General features: G+C 36.9%; 1 protein-coding gene across 2 annotated transcripts in view; it reads right to left on the bottom strand.

Annotated features, from left to right (window-relative positions):
* Window positions 1-23,332, bottom strand: part of LOC149796459 (uncharacterized) — a 108,474-nt gene that overhangs the window by 13,713 nt on the left and 71,429 nt on the right. For both annotated transcript variants that reach the window (XM_089961164.1, XM_089961165.1), the window contains one exon: window positions 17,385-18,432. In XM_089961164.1, the coding sequence (XP_089817290.1) occupies window positions 17,385-18,432 (1,048 nt within the window). The remainder of the gene's footprint in view (window positions 1-17,384; window positions 18,433-23,332) is intronic.

Genomic DNA, 23,332 nt, shown 5'->3' with positions numbered 1-23,332 from the left:
ATTTTAGGGTAAGGAGCTCGAACAGTTTATATGCTGTAATGCAGATCAGGGTGTGGAAAGATCCTGTGGAGCCATTCAGATGTTCAAATCTAATATTTGGTGACACTTGAGTCACTGGTCATTTCTCAGACATATGGGCCATCCAACCTGGGAGTTGTTTAAAACTTGTATAAAAATCACTCATCACCCCACCATAGTGGCATGATAAACATTAAGACTATGGGAAGTTCAAAGACATTACACCCATACTACTTGCATGTACAGACTGATCACTATATCAAGCAGGTGTAAAAAGCTTATAATGAACCTCTGGGGACTAGTAAAATATGTCATGTTTGGAAATTCATTAAATCAAAGTCTGTAAAAAGTTGGTTCCAATTTTATATTACTCTAAAAGGTACAACATCAATTAGAGATACATTTTGTAAAAGGTCAAACTGTTCCACATTAAAGAACAATGTAAGGTATATATATTTCAATTCAGAGATAAAATCCACTGCAATGTATATATGGTATTTTCACTTTCGGTGCATCTCTGTAGATTGCATATAAGCTATAAATAAGTGTTGACAATGTTTAAAATTAATGGTAATAATGAACCTGTTGACAAGTTTGGGGTAATTTCCCATTAGCGGTTTCAGTTATGTGGGTTCTGTTGTGACATTTGGGTATTACCATATAGAATACATTGCGACTTAAGAGTCATAATACAGCCATAGTGTGTATATAAGAGCAAGAGTTGATCAGTTAGTTTATTCCTACGATTCTTACTTCCTATGTCCTTGTTTTAATTTCAGTCTGTAGATGTGTTTAACATTGTGTTTAGATCTAATTTGAGCGGAAATCATTTGTTTGGATTATTCATCGGATTACAAAGTGCTCTTTGACTCTGAATGAAATTATTATTCTGGGATTATTGTGAATTTATTCAAAGGAGTTCTGGATAATGCTATTGTGATACATCAAAACTGCTGGCACATCAGTACATATGAGGACCTGGAATTTATTCAAAACACTCAATTTTTTTTAGACTAGCGTAAAACTTGTAAGGACTATTTGGGATTCAGTTCATAATACTGTAAGTTCCTCTTAAATTTTCGTATTATAACTTACAGAATTATTTCAGTTTTACAAAACTAGCTGGTTTTGCTTTTTATTGTTACCTAGTTTATAATCAGTCACAACAGAAACTGGGCACTTGTCTGGGATATGTATTTCTGAAAAATATTTTGTTTCAGACTTTTCTCAGTCCATGGCATTTATGTGAACACATACCGACTGTAGTGGCTACGAGAATTTAAATGTGCATTGGAAATGGCAGTTCTATAGCCCATGACAGTTAATACTGAACATCCTTTGTTCTCAAAAGAAACTAAAGGAAATCAGCAACAGATTTCACAGCTAGAATCAATGTATTACTGCACCAATCAAATAAGATTCTCCACTTGGCATCATAGACCTTAGATGCAGAATCTCTCCTGGTCTGAATGATCCAAGTGGCAACTGGCAACCTACCACACAATGTCTACACCATTCCATAAGGACTGTTTTGCCTACTGTGGACAGACTGTTCGCTAATACAATTTTCTCTCCCAGAATGTGGTTAACTTGGTAGGTGATGTTCTCCAAAGCTACCCAGTGGAAGAGGTTCCAGACCTCAATGCAGAAAGAAGCATGCGTGCCTCCTTGATACTGTTGCATTAGCTCCTTGTCAAGTGGCTTCAGCCAGAATGCTGGAGGAATAGCATCATCTATACCATCTAGGAAAGACAAGTGGTCTGGTCTTCCTACTGTAACTTTAGTACACAGAGACCCTACTCACTATGATGAGTTATGGGCAAAGGTGCCAAAAGTTTCTGCATCACCCACCCCCTCCAACCCCAAGGGACAAGCAATGCCCAGCCACACCTGTAGAGATTTAAACTGAGGCTGTGGATTGGATGGAGGCTGCAAATGTTTAAAGATCTTTGCAGAAGGCTCCTAAGGATGATTCATGTTACCACACTTCCAGGCCAACAATTGCTCTACTCTAGGTTCAGCAGTTCATGAAAGCATAAAAGACCAATTCCCTTGAGGTGGAGGGCTCCATATCCCAAAACGATTCACAAGAATAATAGGGAACTGGAGGATAATGATGCAATTACCATCTTTAGTCTGAACACAGTCGGCAGACACCCATTCCTGCACAGGATGTGATGGTAGAGTGGTGAGAGGATGCAACTCAGTCTGATTTCCATCCCCATACAGTGAGGTGTCTGATGACTGGACAAGCAAAATTTTCTAGTCAAAAATTAAATACACATCCATGACCATAAAGCCATTCAAATACTCAATACATCACAGGTGCACTGAGGGCAGCAGTTTAAATCCAGGAAAATCTGTTCATCATGAAAGAAATATTTTTAGCCAAAAATCTACATTAAGTCACTTTTTATGAACCTTTGACATTATTTTTCTCATTCAATGCAAAGCAAAGGATTATTTTGTGATGTGAAAATCTGTTCAGCTGGTGGCCAGATTCAACATGGCAGATTGCGGTTCATATGGATATTCAAAAGTTACTCACTGGTTAAGGTATATTCCTTTCAAACTTCAGGAAGTAATCTTATCTTCTATCTCTCAAGCATTCACATTGAATGAGTGTTAGTATTATTTTATTTTTTAAGCAATTTTAACATCAGGATACAAATTTGGATTCAAAATGGAGGGTCATTGATTACTTTCAGCCCAATGGTAGGTTTAGTGGACAAAAAACTTTCAAAATTCTACGTACCATACTACGAAACTGCCAATTATTACCGTTTGGGAAAATAGTCCATTGATGTCTTGCTTATGATTCCTTTACAAAATCCATGCAGAGAACACAGTCTCACACCACCATTCTAAACTCCTACCAATAAATGTAACTGTAAGCATTGTACTGAAAAAAGTTTAACTCTGTTTGAAATATGATAATATATCTGTCACAGAATTAGGCAAAGAAATAACTTGGTTTTGCCTTAGAACTATTTGGTGAAAACGTTTGAAGGGTTGACTGATTTCTTGCTCAGAGATTAATTGTTGAACACAGTTGGGTGGGAACTAAGTCATTTTCTGAAAAAGAATGTATAGGATATGGCTAAACAAGCTGATTTCTAAGCCGAGGCTCATGGGGGAACCCAGAATGTGGTTTCAAAAGATTTTAAGTCTGGAAACCAGTCTACGAGACCGATGCCTTGGGAGCTTGTGAAATCAGCTGAGGCAAGTAGGTCAGTTAGGGATACAGGTCGTCAGGGTATACAATGTTTCTTGTGTAAGGAATGGGGTCATGTTCAAACAAAATGTCCTAAAAGAAAGGGACTTGTGCATAAGGTAGCCGTGGCTATACAGAGTAAAATTATATCTGATAATCTGGTGCAGGTACAACCAGGTATTCATACACTTGGCACATGTCTTTTCCCCAAAGCACGAGTACCAACCGCGTGAGGTTTCGTGAACGGTCGAGAAGTTGTAGCATTACATGACACTGGTTGCACGGGTGTGGTGATCAAACGTAGTCTCGTGCAGGATAACCAAATGCTCGGGTGGGAGTCCCCATGTATGCTACTCGATCAGACGATCGGTCACATTCCCATAGCAAGGATCATGGTAAAAACACCTTTCCTAACCAGAACTGTAGATGCCCTTTGTATGTAAAACCCTATTTACGATCTAACAATCGGTAATGTTGAAGGTTCCCATCTTCCAACCATGGCAGATTTCAGGATACCTTTGGCCCAGGCAGTCAAAACGCGAGCACAAACCAGATGAGAAAAACACGTTTCAGAAATTAATAGTCCCTGAATCGATCTTGGGAATTTCGCGTGATGAATTCAAACGAGAACAAGAACGTGAGGAATCCATCAAAACTGTTATTGAAAAAATCGCGTCCGGCACAATTAGACACTGCAAGGGTGGAGGCAGCTCAAGATTCGTTCGGAGGAATGAGATAATTCATAGGGAGTTTATCACTCCAGAGGGTAAGAGGTATTGGCAAGTGGTCATACCCCAGAGATACAGATCTCAAGTACTTAGGGTAGCCCATGAGTCTAGCATGGCAGGACATCTAGGTAAGGTGAAGACCACCAGCAGAATAGTCGCTGAATTCTACTGGCCTGGTGTTAATGGCGATGTCACACGGTTCTGTAGGTCTTGTGACATATGCCAGAAAACTGTATGTAAGGGAAGGGTCACAAGGGTGCCCTTAGGACATATGCCATTAATAGATACATCATTTAAAAGGGTGGCGGTGGATATTGTAGGTCCAATACAACCAGCTGCCGAAAGGAAGAACCAGTATATTCTTACTCTTGTGGATTATGCAACCAGATATCCTGAAGCCATAGTGTTACCAACTATTGAAATGGAACAGGTGGCTGAAGCATTGGTTGACATCTTCAGTAGGGTAGGGGTGCCGGAAGAAATCCTTATGGATTGTGGTGCCCAATTCACCTCCGACCTCATGGGTGAAATAAGTAGGCTGTTATCAATCAAACCGCTAAATACTACCCCATACCATCCGATGTGCAACGGACTGGTAGAGAAATTTAATGATACCCTAAAACATATGCTACTAAAGATGTGCGCGGAACGTCTGCAAGACTGGGACCGCTATCTGAACACGGTTCTGTTCGTGTACCATGAAGTATCGCAAGAAAGTTTAGGGTTTTCACCCTCTGAATTGCTGTACAGAAGAACAGTACGAGGCCCAATATGGATACTACGTGAACTATGGACAGGCGACGTTGCGAGCGATGAAATAAAAACTACATACCAGTACGTGTTAGATCTGCGAGAGAAACTGGAAAGTACATGCCAGATGGCACGTGATGAATTAATGAAATCAGGATGTAGATATGCCAAGTATTATAACCGCAGAGCGCGAAATAGGAAATTTCTTGTAGGAGATCAGGTTCTATTGCTTCTTCCTACTAGCACAAATAAGTTACTAGTCCAGTCTAAAGGTCCCTACGAAGATAAAGAGGTCAAGAATGACACCGACTATAAAATTGACATAGTAACTTAAAGACATTCGATGCTAACATGCTTAAGTTGTGCATCAAGAGACAGAGCGACAATGTAGAAAAAGGGGTCTTGAATGACGTTTGTAGGGCAGTCATCAACGACAACAAAGTAGAGTGGGGACCACCACAAGATAGAGCTTTTGGCGCGCTGAAAGAGAAATTAATCAGTGCACCTATATTAAAATTGCCAGATGTTAGCAAACCCTTTATTTTAAGAACAGATGCCTCTGAAACTGGGTTGGGAGCAGTTTTACTGCAAGAGCAAGATAACAATAAGTTACCTGTAGCTTATTCAAGTAGGAAATTGCTATCCAGGGAGAAAAACTATTCCGTTATTGAGAAAGAGTGTTTGGCCATAGTGTGGGGAACTGGGAAGTATCATGCATATCTTTTTGGGAGAGATTTCGTTCTCGAGACTGATCACCAACCCCTATTGTATTTAAACAAGGCCAAGGTCGCTAACGCTCGATTGATGCATTGGGCGCTGACACTACAACCCTATCGCTTCTGTGTAGAGGCAATAAGAGGAGTTGAAAATATTGGGGCAGACTACTTGAGTAGGGCATGATTGGAAATTTGGATAAATTTGTATCCAGCATAGAAAATCCAGATTGCAGCATAACCGGTGTAAATACTGTAACATATCATTAGTAGTTATTTTTCTTTTATTCTGTGAGGGTTTTAAAAAAAATAAATGAGTACATTTTCTTTTCTCTTAGGGGGGAGGTATTGTCACAGAATTAGTCAAAGAAATAACTTGGTTTTGCCTTAGAACTATTTGACTATTTCTCGTTGTACATGCGTACAACGTTATCTAGGGCGAATACATGTTTTTCCAGTTAAGTGACTGTATTATATTGTACCTCGCCCAAAATTACTTGTGACGAAGGAACATTAAGTTCATGATATGCACGGGTATTTTACCCTGACTTTTGCTCTTTGCTCACTCTCCTATGATTTAAGTAAGATCAATTTCTAAAACCAACACTGGTTGTTTTGGATCACGTCAAGGAGTGTACGCTCTCCATTGTTCTCCAGCCACAGGGCTGATTGTGGCCATTATTCTGATTGTGTCTGTTGCTCTGATTGTGTCTGTCGCTGTGATTGTGGCCATGATTCTGATTGTGACTGTCGCTGTGATTGTAACTCACTGTGATTGTGAATATGACTAGAGCTGTCTGAAGCTGTCTAAAGTTGTTTAGAGCTGTCTGGAGTTTCCAGAGTATTTAAGGCTGCATGCTGTCGATACATATGTATGTATGTACGTATGTCTGTGCCACGGACGTAGATGTAGCAAATTAAAAAGGGTGCTGTATGCTGTCTGTATGTGTGTACACATATGACTGTACATGTGGTGGATCCATAAAGGGTGCGGTGGCTGAAAAGAGTGTGGGCCAACCCAAGGAATCATACGACTGTACAAGGGGTCTAGAAGCATACGTTTGGTTCAATTGTTGTTCCAATTGCATTTTTATGTTCATAAGATTATTTTGAATCTTAGTTGTGTTCATAAGATTATTCTGAATCTTCGTTGTGTTCATAAGATTATTTTGAATCTTAGTTGTGTTCATAGATTATTTTGAATCTTAACAGGAGTTCATATTTGAGATTATATGAATCTCTCTTGTAGTGTAAAATACTGTTTGAAGCGTATCTGCAGTCCATGAGGTTTCTTGGATCTGTACTTCATATTGATTTAATATTTATGATTTATTTTCAATGTGTGAATGTTGTGTAGAGTGATTTGAGTCAGTTGTATTTTGAGAGCGTGAGAGAATCATTATATTTTTACATTATATATTTATTTATTTTCTTTATTAATTCATTTCATAAATTTCACATCTTTCTCACATTGTGTTTGTCTTATTCATTTAGTCCAAAAACCCACTCCGTTTCTATTCTGCGACAATATCTTAGTGAAATAATACTTTGCATTTACCGGTAATTCTTACAAAGAAGACTATCAATCTATTGTGTTTGATTCAAGATACTTCACATGAATGCAGCAGCTTCTCTGGATTCTCTTGAAGTGAAATTTGCACTACTCCACAAAACAACTGCCAGATGCTGATGATGATAATTACAGTTTAAAGTACAACAAAAACTATAAATGTTTGTAATATAAAGCTTATATCCGAATGGTCAAGCAAACTGACCTCAAGATATAGCTAAGGAACTGATAATGAGCATAATGGCTTGATCTTCAAAATTCTGAATTCTCTAGTCAATTTTCAGTCATACAAGGTTACAGTCACACTATGTAGTTCTACAAACACTTTACTTATTCAGCAGCCTAACAATAAAGAACGGAACGAAACGAATTTTCATCTTCTAGCTGCAAAGATATAGTCTGAAGCAAATTACAATGGAAACAATCAGAATATTTCGAAGACCAGTAGCAACCCAAACTTTTTTTGACCTCTGGTGGGGATAATGTTCATTTAGCAGAAGATCATATACTACTTAGCATAAGACTCTTAGCACATAAACACACTCCAGGCCACTGGTAAATTAGCACACTCAAGACTACAGTCACATCAACACAGTAAATATTGAAACTTTTTTGTAATACTACTGGAATTCAGTTGGAAGTTCACAAATATGGACATATCATTATCAGTGTTGGTGGCAATGATGTTATTAGCAATGTTCATATGGACTAGATTGAAAAATTAACATTGTAAATAACATATACTTGCTCCGTCTTTCTATGTAGTAGATGCCCAAGAATTGACATGGACATTCCTGAATTTAATCTTCTAGATGAACATCTACATCATGAGTGGATTTATCAAATGTTAGACATAGAACATGCATTTATGACAAAGTCTGGATTAGTTCTCAAGCACCTAATAGCTAAAGACAGAATCCACTTGAACAAGAAGGGTTTATCACACTTTCTCCATGCCATAAATTACATTTTGCCTGATAGAAAAGGACAACTGTGACTTTTCTAAAAGTTGTAAAAACCAAGATCACATATAAGATTGGGACCATGCCAACTGTTTTAACTGTCATGGGATATCAGGGAGACGTTTCTGTTGCTTTGAACCAGAGCATAATGTCCAATCATGTGAAATACTAATAAAATTCAGTGTCATGACTGTCTACAATATGAACTATGAAATGTTCCACTCAACTATGCTGCATTAGGACTATGGCAATAAAGATGAAGCCCTAAGTTTAAAAAACAAACACAATTTTCCAGAAACTTCAAATCAAGTTTTAAGATCTACCAAGTGTGATTCTTTATGTGATGACAGAAAACAAATTACAGATGTCTGATTGAATGATGATGCCCATGTAAGTACCTCTAATGCAATCCCATTAATTGCGTCCATCAATCAACGCAACCATAATGTGCTACTCATTACAAGATAGTCATGATTCAGCAGGACACTAATCAACATAGAGGAATATCATCATTCATATAAAGATAGTGAAGATATTAATTCAGGCATTCCATGCCATTCATCTCAATAAGTAAAACAAAGTCTCAAAATTTGTCATTTGAACATCCATTACCTTTTTCCAAAATTAGACAAAATCAAATGACTTCTTTCTGAAAATAAATCAGTAACTGATACTTTTGCATTCTGCGAAACCTTCTAACATGAATTTTTTCATGATGATTAACTTTAAATCCCAACTACAGTTTTCAAAGAAAGGAGACTTTTCCAAAAGGAGCTTCTCACTGAAATTAAGGACAGCAATCCTTTCCAACAATGATATGACCACGAAGAAAATGGAATGGAAATAATCTAACTAGAAATGAGACATATTGTCTGAAAAACCATTTGCATTAGATTATGTATATAGACTACCTATTGCTGACAATGTCTAGCATAATATTTGTATATAGAAAACAATGAAGTCTGTTTAGTAGGTGACTTCAATTACAATTTGCTTTATGACACCAATCAAAGCTGGATTAAAATCATGGATTCCCTGAAATATCAACCACTACAGTAGGTAGTTTATGATGGTATCTGAAACACTAACTCACCATATCAATACTAATAATATTGACAATATTACAGAAGTTACAGTTCCCCAATATACCATATCTTCATCCGATATGTTGGTTAAAAAAAAATTAAGTCTAAAAAGAAAACCTTGTCATCACAAATATATCAAGAATCAAAACATGAAAAAAGAATTAAATGCACAAACATTCCACAAAGAACTGAGTGAGATCCCTTTGTCAATAAATGAATCTTCTGAAGACCCATCAGACACTCTTGATATCTGCATTTAATGACACAATGAACTCGCCTGCTTCTATTACTTTCAAGAAGTCAAGCAACAAAGTCAACAAAGTTGGATTACAGGTGACATACTGAATTTTATTAAGACAAGGGATATATTTCATCAAATAAAAATCAGCCAATGATTCAAATTACTAAGAAAACTTACTACTCCACTGAAATATCTGATAGGATTATGAAAAAAGGATCTTGAAAACTCTGGAAAACCTTCAATGACCTAAGGCGAATCTGCCAATAACTTGCCATTTAGTTGTACAGGTATTAATGATGAAAATGACAACCTTCAAATGACAAGGAAAAACTGCCAATAACCTGCCATTTAGCTGTATTAATGATGAAAATGACAACCTTCAATGATCTAAGGTCAAATGTGTAAATGACCTGCCATTTAGTGATATTAATGATGAAATCGACAACCTTCAATGACCTAGGGGCAAATCTGCCAGTAACCTGCCATTTAGTTGTATTAATTATGAAAACGACAACCTTCAATGATCCAAGGGCAAATCTGCCAATAACCTGCCATTTAGTTGTATTAATGATGAAAATGACAACCTTCAATGACCTAAGGGCAAAACTGCCATAACCTGATGTAATAATGAAGAAAACGACAACCTTCAATGATCTAAGGTCAAATGTGTAAATGACCTGCCATTTAGTGATATTAATGATGAAATCGACAACCTTCAATGACCTAGGGGCAAATCTGCCAGTAATCTGCCATTTAGTTGTATTAATTATGAAAACGACAACCTTCAATGATCCAAGGGCAAATCTGCCAATAACCTGCCATTTAGTTGTATTAATGATGAAAATGACAACCTTCAATGACCTAAGGGCAAAACTGCCATAACCTGCCAGTATGTAATAATGATGAAAATGACAACCTTCAATGACCTAAGGGCAAAACTGCCATAACCTGCCTGTTATATGTAATAATGATGAAAATGACAACCTTCAATGACCTAAGGGCAAACCTGCCAATAACCTACCATTTAGATGTATTAATGATGAAAATGTCAACCTTCAAATGACCTAAGGGCAAATCTGCCAATATCCTGCCATTTAGTTGCATTAATGATGAAAATGTCAACCTTCAAATGACCTAAAGGCAAAACTGACAATAAACTGCCAGTTAGATGTATTAATGACGAAAATGACAACCTTCAATGATCTAAGGGCAATTCTGCCAATAACCTGCCATTTAGTTGTATTAATGCTAAAAATGGTGACACTCAGCTAGAACCTCTTGAAATTGCAAATGCACTCAATGATTGTTTTGAATATAAATCAAAAAGTTGTGGATCTGAAAGCTCATGAAAAATTCTCCAGTGATTAATTATTTTAGTATATTTCCTCAAAACTTAGCAGAGATAAGTATTTAAAAATACCTAAAATAATTCTTGAATTCATTTTAAATGATTGTAGGTAGTCAAGCAACAGTAAAAGTTATGAACAATAACCTCAAAATAATGCTAAAAGGAATGGATATGGAACAGTTTGAAAATGAAACCTACTTGGCATCATGATAGACAATATTTTGTGCTGGAAAATACAAGTTGATAAGGTCATTAAAAATGTTAACTCACTGCTTTATCTCTTGAACAGAATAAAATCTTATCTCCTTCAAGAACTGAGGAAGATATTCTACAATGCCTATATTAAGCCACATGTAGAATACTGATGCTCTATCTGGGGTAAAGAAATAAAAGAAAGATTCCTGAAATTTCCAAAAAGAGCATCCAGATTTGTTCTTGAAGCTAATTTTGATACATCATCCAAAAATGTTTTTAAAACCCTTAAGTGACTTCCATTTCAGCCAAAAAAATCAGCTTCAAAATGGTTTACTAGTCTAAACATCCTTAACTTCAGTTAGCTCCTGATTATCTTAAATATAACTTTAAAACTCTTGAAAATGTGTTTTTTCTCCTCAAACATGAACAATAATGTCCACAGAAAATAAATTAATGGTTAGAGACTGGCACTTAATAAATCAGGTGTCTATTCAGAGCTGTTCACCTTCAGAAAGTAGGAAAATTAGACAGCTCAGTTGATCCTCTTTTAATACACCCAATCTCGGATGATTAAGTAAAATTTAGAAGATGATTCAAGTATGGTGACCTTTATGTACAGAGATATCCATTATAGCACCCGATGTACACAAAATAAGTTGTGATTCTAAGTTCAAATTATCCTTCATATGCCTCAAATTGTACTGCTAAATGTAGTTAGGATGGGGGTCAATTAATTTTAATGATGTAATACTTACCTGTCACTACTGCCTTACTTACCCTTATCCAAAGTAAAAATACATTTTGATAGTGATAATACATTATCTCTCACTATTGCCTGACTACATTTGCCACTTTGGAGGGAGGATGTTGGCCTAAAAAACTGGTATAGAAATTAAAATACTCACCCTTATGGTAGAAGTGTAAAAAGGGAGCAAACTGAGACAGATTTTGTGCTGTAAATGTTTGATCCAAGGAAAATATGACTTAGTTCTGATGTACCAACTGAAGGCAGGAGGAGGAAGAAGCTATCACAATGTCCTCCAATGATGAAGGTAGATTCATGAAGCTGCAAAAACTCTTAACTTTATTGGTTTTAATTCTCATAAAGGAAAGGTTCCTCTCAGTGAGGAACTGGTTAAGTTCTCTCGCTGGTGAGGGCAAACCACCTGCAAATGGTGGATGCTGAAATATCAGTAGAGCCTTTAACAGATAAGAAAAGATGCTTCCTACCATTTTCCTCCCTTTTGAAGCAGCCAAATAAAATCATAATGCCCAAATGGCAGAGAAGCCATCTTGATCTTGATCATCCCTATCACAGATATGACTGAGACTAGGAATCTTGATGGGGAGTGGAACCACTGGTTTTATGTCAGAAAACCTAGTTGACGATGGAAATAAATGGGCATATAATTACTCCTGAACTATAAACAACCATTTTCACAGACAATGCATGAAGCCTGTGCCTTCTCTTTATGGATGCTAAGGAAAGCCAGAATATCATTTTAAGAGAAATTACAATGTACTCAAAAGAAGCTTCATCCAATGGTTCATCCCCCATTTGACGAGGCACACAAAGCACACAAGTGATTCCATCGATGCATTAGTGAGCATGATACTATTAAATATATCTCGTCAGGTGAAATTCGTGTTTATATATTTTAATACTGTTTAAATGTAATCAGTATAACTGTGGTATGATCTCTTCTATTTAAAAATGAAAAGAGTCAATTGATTGTCACATCAATATCTGCTAGCACTTACGTAAGAACATATTCATATGTTCTGATGTTCAACTTGGAGAAATGTTTGTTGCATTGTAACAATTGAGTAAATGGATCTGCTTTGCATTATCATGTTAATTGTTGTTTACCCCTGGGTGTTTACTAATAAACAGACTGCTTCTATTTTCAAGTAAGTTTGAACAACCTGTATTTGTATTATATTGCAGAAACACTGTTTGATGCCAAAAAAAAGCTTTGATTGTATTTATATCTGCCTTTTTCACTAAGCCAGACCTAATTCTTGAGTAATATTTCCAAAGTTATTTGCCAGCTTGTAAAGGTAGTACTTCCCAGCTGACAATTCTCTGACTAAGCTGCAAATCTGATACATGTCAATTAGAGTCCTGCAACTTCCTTTGCTCGTGCAACTTTAATTCCTTAGCTTCAAAGGCAACATCTGCTTTGTTTTCAAGTTGACAACCCTTTGATTGAACCACAAATATAATACTTGTTCAGTGCCAAGTAAAATCCTATACTCAGTTAACTGAGTTCATTTGAACTCCCTGTGACCAATCCACGCACAATTGGCACCTTTTAGATGTGGTATGTTCTTTAATAGATTTCACAGAATGTATGCTCAATATGTCATTGTGTAAGAATTTAAGCACTATTAAACTTTATCTTGATGCATGTTTGAGAAAGAGATATATTCTGTGTCCAAATGTGAACTCAAAACCCAAATGGATACAATGCAGAGTTGGTGTGATCTCAGAATTTTCCTTGTTGTGAACTCAAAACCCAAATGGATACAATGCAGAGTTGGTGTGATCTCAGAATTTTCCTTGTTGAAAAGGAATCACTGACAAGGAAGTGAAGGCTGAGAAGGAGAGTAACACGGGATATCATGTCTTCTTCCAAAACATAACTCATCTGGTGTTTCTGACAAATGTCATTCAGGTGGTATTTAGATCTTGCTGCCATGGAAGTGGTCCTGAAATGGGTAATTACTCTGTCCACAAGACATTTGAAAGCCCAGCAGCTAAAATTAGGTCTGAAAGGGAGAACAATGAACTGGCAGACTGTCTTCCTGAAAATGAACAGCAGGAATTCCTCAAAGCTATATGAATTGGGATAGGCAGATATGCATCTTGGGTCTACAATGATAGTGACGTCTTCCTTCTGAATGGTATTTAAAACCCACCTTAGTGTTTCCATTTTTACCATATGGCAATAAATAAACAACTGAGGGCAATTAGGTCTATGACTAGTCAAAGACTGTCATTTGCCTCTGGGACCAAGAACAGTTTTTAATAAAACCATGGGTGATTTTACATTCTTTACCACCCTTTTCTGAAGAAGGTTGTAGATTTCATGCTGAAGAGCATCTGCTCTGAATGGAAATTTGAGATGTCGGTAGCTGAAGTGATCCTAGACAATGGAGGTGTGTTGAACATGACAATCAGACCTTCTGAAAACACTTGCCAGGTCCAAATATTGGTGTGGCAAATATTTTCCCATTCAACAGTGAAGAATAGGAGCCATCCTCTAACTGGAATATCTGACTAAGGAGGTGTGAAAATGCCATCCTTTCATGTTAAGGGCTTGCATGGAGAAAAACTAGGGTGAAATCAATCACCTCCCCACTGCTTCCTGTCCATTTTCATCCTTGAGAACTGTGGCCTTCTATGGGTATAGGATTGAAAGGACTGCTTAATTCGTCTCCTGTCTCATAGAAGCATCTTTTCTATCCTTTTGTTTGCTTTCCTGAAAATCCCTCCTTGAAGTCTGAAGCAGTGTGCAAGGGAAATTTGTTTCTATGATGGCTCGCTCATGAATTTCATTGACCTGGCCATTGAAGAGGAGGTTAGAAGAGAATGACTGCAATCTTAGCTTAGCTATGTGGTAGTGTTTCAGAAACTTTGGTGGAAATGGAGAGTACTGCATATTTTTCCACTAGTTGTACGTTTGTCCCTGCTGTTATGGCATTGGCCAGGGTATGCTGAGCATCTCTGTTTAGAATGGTTGCCATTGCAAAATTAGACTCACAAGCATGCCTTAGGAATTGAGATAGGAGATGATATATTGTCTGTTTGTTGGAAGACTGCAAATGACACAGAGTCCAACACAGAATCCACTGCCAAGACATTCCACACCAACTGTTGTATGTCATTAAAAGACTTCCAATCCATGTGTAATGAGAAGGGTTTTGCATTTCCCAAAGCTGCAATGCCTCTGTCTACTACTGGTGTGTCCATGTGAAATTGATAGCAGGGGTCTTACAGTACCTCATACTAAAATCTGATGAAAGGCATCACTGTTAAAAGAATCTGTTGACACTAGATCCTGTAATTGTCTACGTAAGCAATCCAAAAAGTCAGCAACTCAACCAGAATGTGGTAGCAGTTTAAATGTCAGTTCATCCTCTTGATTAAAAAGTCAACTGATGCTGGAACTTTAGATCAGGCCGTTGGTGGAACATTAGGACAAAACTCTTCTACTGTCATATGAGATCCAGCAAAGGCGAGGGAGCTTGTAAGAACACTTTCATCATTTCTAGGTGAATGTGGTGACACCAGGACAAAGCAAAACTGGACAGAAATCTTCCATCACTGGCTTAAAAGGGTAAGACAGATTGTGGTGATGACCTGATGTGATCTGAGATATATGGTAGAATCTGGTACCCATGGAGCAGTATCATTTTATCTTGCATGACATTATCCAGTTCTTTATACTGGGATTGGTAAAGGGATATTTGATCCACAGAATGTAGCCAATAAAATTGACTGGCTGTCGAACCAGTATGGTAACAGGTCTATTGGTTCTGAAAAAAAAAAAGGTTTTCACTTTGAGGCGGTGAGGGTGGAGGTGGAGCTGTTGTTGTTAGTTACCATGTTAACATGGATCACTTTGTGACTGAAAAGCCTTATTGAGAGTGATATACTTCAAAAAGTAAATCATTCACTGAAATGAAGTCAGCATGTATAGTAATGGCTTCCTTGTCCCTCAAGGTGCACCTCTACATATTCTTCTTTTGTGTCCCAAGTCATGCAGCTCACTCAGTCAGAGCAAGCTAGACATATATAATGGTTTTTTCACATAGCTTACACTTCAACCTGCCCATGGTCTAAATCTGTTAGGATGAAAATAGACCAGATAATATATACCGGTGTAGCCAGTCACATGTCCTGCTTAATGAATTCAGATGGTGGATGTACAGTGCTACACACTATGTGAAAATTTACCTGTAAGAAGGGTCATCTAGTTGGCTATACTTTGGAAAAGAATCAGAGCATTACTATTAATAGTTACGAAGTGGACACTGAAAAATAAATTCTAATATAAACTTCACTTTGGGAAAGGTCAAAATAGACTACCTATGCATGTAATGTTGCTGAAGTATAATGTGTAATGCTATGAATAAAAACTATGTATAGAAAACTTGCCTGTATGTATCCAACCACAACAGAAATTATAAAGCAATTTACTTGAGTTTTCGAAAGCACACACATTATCTGCACATACACTAAATTAAGCTAAGCTAATGTGAGAGGACATATTAGCAACCTATGCAGTTACTACATAAAGCACCTATGTGTCTGAGAATAACAAAGCTGTAACTCTACAAAAGATAAAAACTTTCTCACTGAAGGGAGCAAGGAAAAGTTTGAAAATTAAGATGTATACTTCATTTTGAAGAGATATCTCATCATACATGTACTTACTTTCAGGAATGATAACTTTGTAGATCAAGTGCAACGTGTCTCATCAGGAAAGAGCATGCTATTCAGCACTAGCAGAAACAGTAACTGAAGCATTCTGGGGATTTAGTACCAATCCCTGTATTGAGGGAATATCACTTTTTAACTGCAGCAGGACACTTTTCGCTTTCTTCGCAAAAACGTCTAGCCTCTGAGACTGGATTTGCAATGTACTGTTAGTTCTCCTAAGGTTATTATGGTCAGGTAATGTATTTGTTGAAGAAACGGTAGCGGCACAAACAACAGAATTCCAAGTCTATAGTACTGATATGCAAAGTTTTATGGCAATACACTGATAAAATAAAGAGAGATCATTTCAACCAAACTTTGGCTAACAGTTCACAGTAACATAAACACAAAAATTATCTGAAATACGTTAATTTTATGGGATACTTTACCAATGTGTGGTCCCTATGGCTAACTCAAACCCTCAAACAGTGACTTACTTGTAAAAAAAAGTAACCATGACCCACTTTTTGATGGCCATAAGCATACCCTAAGATGAAAGCACCATGAAGTCTTGCGACTGTCCATATAATAGTTTCACAGAAATGGTACTACTGTGGTCATCCTCTTTAATGCCCCCCCAACCCACAAAGATGCCACCCATACTATTATAATTCCTTGGCATCAACAAATTTAGTTCAAAAGTACCCCTCCAAATGGCCAGCATATTAGTGAGCAAAATGTTAAATGAACCTGTCATATATGGACACACAATTAGTTTTGGTGATAAATAACTTGTGAATATTTCTTGATTTCTAAATGCATCAGACTGACATTTGTTCCAATATGCCAATAAAGTATATACACTCTGATCCTTTGAGGAAAAGGATACTTTCCTGCTGCAGATGGGGTGATTCTTATAAGAGGGGAACCACTGTAACTGCAAAAACTTAACATTACTCCTAAGCAAACAGCATTGCCTTTGGAAAAATTATTTGCCTAAATTTTGTTTTCCCAACAAGATCAAAAATGATTAATGCATTAAAAATAAAGACTTGTATGGTTTAAAATCATACAATTTTGGAAATTAATTAGGAATAATAAGCAAAGATGAGCTTGCAAGCTGAATACTTACATTCTCCTAGTCTAATTTCTTCCAGTAAAGCACTACGAGAACCAATCTCTGACTGTTCTGTTCCTCCTGCTGTTGAGTTGGATCCAGTTGTTAGGGAGCTTGTCATTGAGGAGATTGACATGGCATCTGTTTGACTAGTCAAGTGATGTACATTGCCATTCATTATAGTAGCTGGCGGAGGTGGTGGTGGTGGTGGTGGCGGTGGTGGAGAGACCTGAATTTGTTGAACAGCATGACCTCCATATATTGGGGGAGGGGGAGGAGGTGGAAGATCATCAGAAGGTACGAGTGGAGGAGGAGGGGGAGGAGGAAGAAGATCTGTATCCCTTTGAGGACTGCCACCCTGTCGTGCTGGGGATCCTCTGGGGGTATGGGAGTCAACCACATTGCTGATGTTATTTATCAACTGACGTCTCATCTGTGATGTAATGTCAAAGGAAGGCTGGTTTGCTGTCTCTTCCAAGGGAGGTGGTGGTGGTGGTGGTGGTAGACTTTCCCTCCCTGGAGATATACTAGAACGATCAAACCCTGGTCTCAGCCCTGGGGGTGGGGCAGGTGGGGGTGCCGAGGGTCTGTGTGTTGGACTAGTTATACTAGAAATATTTCGTGATGATCTCTGATCACGAATTAGAGGAGACTCTTGACTCTGCTTAGGAACTGAATCACTTATTTGAGCATGAGAAAATGTTCTCTGATCATTGCCAATATAATTCTGTTGATCACTTTGCACACTGTCCACCTGCCCTTGCTGGACATATGGGCCATTCATTATCTGGCTCTGAGGAACCACGTGGTTGGCAATTTGATCTTGTCCCTGGTTTGGCTGTTTTATATATTCTCTACTATCCTGAATTGCTAGGTTCTCTGGGCGATTGCCTGAATATTGCCTTTGGTATGGCACATGATCCCTAGCTGTCTCCTTTGCTGTCGGAATTGATGGTGTTGCATAATCACTTTGAAACTCCTTACCCAGCTTCATATCTTCATACTTTTCTTTCTTTGTCCTGACCTGGCGGGGCCTAATCTTTTGTGCCTCTTGTTTTGGTCTCTGAAGAATAATAAAAGAAGAATTATTAGTACAATATAACATACAAGTCTAAACTCCATTCCTCCAAATTATCCATTCATCTGAACTGCTTCACACAAATTCATATTAATCAAAACATTTTCATGTCCACCAAGAAGACTAATTATGAGGTAATCCTGAGAAAGAAAAAGGATCACATGGAACCGCTAAATAATAAATATGGAAATTATGTGTTCCAGGAAACCATATCTGTTACTTTATATCAAACTTAAGCTTTTTAATTTTAACACAAGCCATGTTTTAGCGTTGTTAAAAGAGGGATAGTTGTCTAAGTTCAACATATGCTTAGCTGCTTTTGCAGCACCAGTATTTGAAAAAATCACAGGAAATGAAAGGTAAGTAACTTTTGCAAATTGTAGATCGGTGAATAACTCATATGTTCACAACATATGTGAAAATGCAGAATTGCAGATCAATTTTAAGTATCCCCATGATTTACCTCAATAGTTAATCACCATACAGTCAGAAATATTTTTGCAGGATTTCAGTTTTATTCATGGGTAATAAATATCTACGAAATCTGCAATGAAAGTTTCTGAAATCTGCAATGCAATGAAAGTTTCTGAAATCTGCAATGAAATACAAATTTGAGTTGAGACTGGGAGTTTTGAAGGTCTTTTCAAACAGTTTTCAAGGACTTCCCAATGTTTTCAAGAAACATTTTCTCTCAATATTATGTTTCTATGTTAATTACTGGTGTTGTGTGTTGTTTGATCCACAAACCTATCCCATTTTATTTATTTATTCACTATTTTTGGATAATATTAAATAATAGGGGTGAAACAATTTACTAATGCAATGAAAATCTTGCCATATCAATACACAGATCAATACAAGAGTTGAAGAACTGATACAAAACGATATTTACCCTACATGAGTTACTTTAATGTTTAACAGTCACATTATATTAAGAATTCATCTGAGAGAGCTGTCATAGTGAACAGTGACTTGTTTCTCTCAGTAAAGAAGAAACACTATTGACAACACTAACTCTTTATGAATTACCATAAGGTAACTAACTCGTGTTGTTCAAAATGAGTTCCCTTCATCGATCGCGTGCTAATTTTGTCCTGCTGTCACATTCAACATATCAAACTTAAGTACATATTTCAAACTTGTTCTGATTGGTGGTTATTATTTGTTCCAGTCCATGGTAAAAAATAACCAAAATCTTAACTGTGTAATACTCTGGAAGTGTACAAACTGACACTTGATCCAAGGATATACAAGCAAGAGAAAGTTTGCATAAAAGTTGATATTAACTCATGAATCACTGGTGCCATGTTTGTGCATCAGGAGGTAGTACCCTACTTCTGAGCTCAGTAGTGTCAAGGTCATTTAAGATACACCAAAGTGGGTGGTATTACAGAAAAGTAGACAGATGTAGCTCTAAAATGATACTAAATAATCTGGACTTTCTACTTGCATTACAAATTATAGAGGAAAAAACATACTTTCTGAGACCTGATTTTTTTTAACGCCAAAACTTCACCCGTTGTCAGAATCGGATTTTGTGTACAGATTTCCAAATTTTTGGCCTAAGAACTAAGGTAGACCAATCTAAACTGTGCACAGACAGGCGAGCCTTTGCAAAATGTAGATAAGTGGTCAGGAGAAAAAATGATGGGTCCAATAATCCCCCCCCTCAAAAGAAAAAGAACAAACAACTCAAACTTGTACCCTTCTGCACATGTGCAAGCAAAATAACCAATAAAAATGATATTTCTAACATAAAATCTCTTGGAAGCAGATTTATTTGGATGCATTCAGAAGTAGCGCCCAAAATTTCCTACTCTCAATTCCTGCAAAAATAACACAAATCTCTAGGGGTTAATGAGTTAAATAATCAGTAAAGTATATAAATCATACTTAATAGGGAATAAGTATGGAATCTCTCTTTTATATTGATATATGCTGTCAGTAGCTGAATGTGCAGACAAGGTAAAAAGTTGTGATGGAATTGGTGATGGGGCAGATTTCAAACTGCATGATTTAGTCGCTTTGTATTCATTTGTAGAAGGGGAGGAGTATTGTCAATAGGTTTCCATTTTCACTGACAGCAATGAGTGTGTGTGGTCATGGCAGTAAGTACAGTGTGATGGATTTAGTTATTAGTCATCTCCACTTCCACACAGGGACCGGTTCCTGATAAGATTTTCATTGCATGAGGAAACTGAACTAATCCTTTTGTGTTAAAGATCATACTGCACTCCAAATTTAAACAAAGACATAAAACTGCCAAGACATTTTTACGATATTAATGCAATAATGCAATAAAAAAAGGATATTGTGACAGATCAAATGGAGAAGCCTGAAATGGCCAAAGAGGCTGAATTAGAATCACCACTGACCAGCCCATAGTCTCTTTGTAAGTAATTCTGTTATCTTGTCAAGGATGAGATTGGCATATAAACAGATGACAAGTCTGTCTGCAATCTGCATACTGGAAATACGATCAATATGCTGACACATACAAAATGGCACACCACTAACAATGAAGAACTGTCAAGATAAGGTTTTGTTTAATGATAAGATTGTACAGCTGATATGTATACTAATAATATAGGTTGTTGTAAAGTGTCAAATTCTGAATAAGTATTGAACCTTGAAGTTGAATGTATTGTGCATTAAAAGTTTATCACATTTAAGCCAGAAAAGTCTTTGTGATGGGTCACTTTGACCCCCTTTCTTCTCCCCCTCCCATGTCAGTGTTAAACTTGAAAGGCCAGCATCTATGACTCGTTGAGATTTAACCGGGGCATCGCAATGCTGTCCTGAGAAAGTAAACATTTGAGCTACCAAACATAACCACTTGATAGGAACCCATGTCAAATAGTCATGTTCAAAGGGAAGTTGATATGCAACATAGTCCTGAGATTTTAGGCTGTTCAAAATCTGACGAAAAAATGATTGTCTTGGAAAAAATGTAGGAACCTCTGCATACGATTGGTCAGAGTAAATTAAGGCATACACTTTGGACGTAATGTGAATTTAAAATGACAACCTTGGTCAAAATCCTTTCCAAAAATTCCTGAGAGAAAAGTTTGGCATCGGCAGCCTGAATGAATGGTGCTTTCCTCGTTAAACAAGAAATGAGGACCAGGTGGCTGTCTTGTCAGAATAGACAGGTTTTAGTGCTAGGATGTACAATTTCTGAAAGAGAGCAGCATTAAGGTATGCAATTTTAATTTTCACGTGATTTTCTATTTTCTGATTGTTTTATGCAAATGTGTTTGATATGACTAGGATCCATATTATGTATCATTTATTCAATTTCATGGAAATCTGTTGATGCTAGAGTTGTTATGCAATCTATCTCTTTCATTTTACAGTTAAAAGTTCATTGATAGAATTGACGGATTGCATGGGATCCAAATTTTCATATGTGTAGGACTTCACTGGGTTGTATGAAATAATTTCCTTTGAATGTTAGGACAATACTGATTATTGTGAGTTAATGATAATTGCATGTTTATATCTGATTTTGTAATGTTTCAATAATCTTGTAGGTTTGGGATTGCTGTGAGCTAGAATTCTGTGAATTTTATGCAATAGTAATCGAGCATGTGGTAGCTTAGGTAAAGAGATACGGTAATGTTACATACACTGCTCATGTGTTAATTTATGGTTGGTTGCTGTGAAGCGAGAGTGAAGATCTATCAAACTAGGTCAGAATTTATGCAGTGTTCGGATAGCTAATTACATTCTGAGTAATGTAAGTATGGGAATTTTATGTACATATAGAGAGTGATTGGTATAGAGATCTAGGGGTAATTTTGTCTTTTAAGGAAACAGCTTTCTGGGAGATGGGACAGTCCGAAGACGGAAGTCCAGAAAGAGACGACATGATCAGAATAAAAGACTAGGAAGTCCAGAAAGAGATGAAGCATTCAAAATAGGAAGACGTGTGATACACAGGTCAAGAGAGAAAGGTGATGTAATCAGTCATGGATATTGCGCTCTTTCCACCACTCGTTATTATGATGAAATAAATCCAAATTAGACACTGCTAATAAATTCTGTTGACATAACTTAGATTGAATTGGAGTTGTTTCTATTAATTGTTATTGATTCAAATTTGTTATTTTTCTTGCCTAAGGGGGCTCTATTGCATTATTTCTTCCTGATAGTCTTGCTCAGTTCTCTGTTAATGTTCTATCTATCCACTCACACTGGGCCAGCCAAATCCAATTAATCACCCCACTTACTAAGAGGGTGACGTTACAGTTGTGTATCATGATATGTATCAGTAAGTAGTAATAGGTGTACCATTTCACCTCTAGTAAATAATATATTCTTAATTTAAGGAGTGATATATTTTATTCAGTTTTAACATTGTTTTTTCCTTAAGCAAATTCAAGCTGAGATTTGGTGCAAAAAATTCTATAAAATTTTCAATGAATTTAAAGTTTTTTCAAGAATAAAATCAACCTTTATATAATTCAAGGAGTTTTCAAGGCAACCCTTTAAATTCAAGGATTTTTCAAGAATTCATTAACTATGAATAAATTGCATGTTCACTCCCAAACCACAAAATATTATCCAACAAATATTTCTGATGTTCATGATCTAGATGATTACTGGAAATAATAATTAATTTTGCTCTGCATAATGCACCAAAAGATGGAGGTTTATTGTCAATTCTACAGTAAGGCTGTGTATCATAAAATGCCGAGTTTGTACCAAGATTTTCCACCATCAGCCAATCGGAAATAAGCTTTCAAAAGTAATCTCATTTGTCATTAGTTAAATAAACTTGTGCTCTAACTCATGTCAAAGGGTTCTATGATTTCTGGGCCTGTTTTCAAATAAACAACATTCCACCTGATCTACTGGTAAATAAATTGTATTGGACTGTGTT

The sequence above is a fragment of the Sinohyriopsis cumingii genome, chromosome 6, assembly GCF_028554795.1.
Source record: "Sinohyriopsis cumingii isolate HCF-2022 chromosome 6, ASM2855479v2, whole genome shotgun sequence".
Classification (NCBI taxonomy): Eukaryota; Metazoa; Mollusca; class Bivalvia; order Unionida; family Unionidae; genus Sinohyriopsis; species Sinohyriopsis cumingii.
The sequence above is the reverse complement of the archived record's forward strand: the minus strand, read 5'-3'. Positions and strand labels throughout refer to the sequence as shown.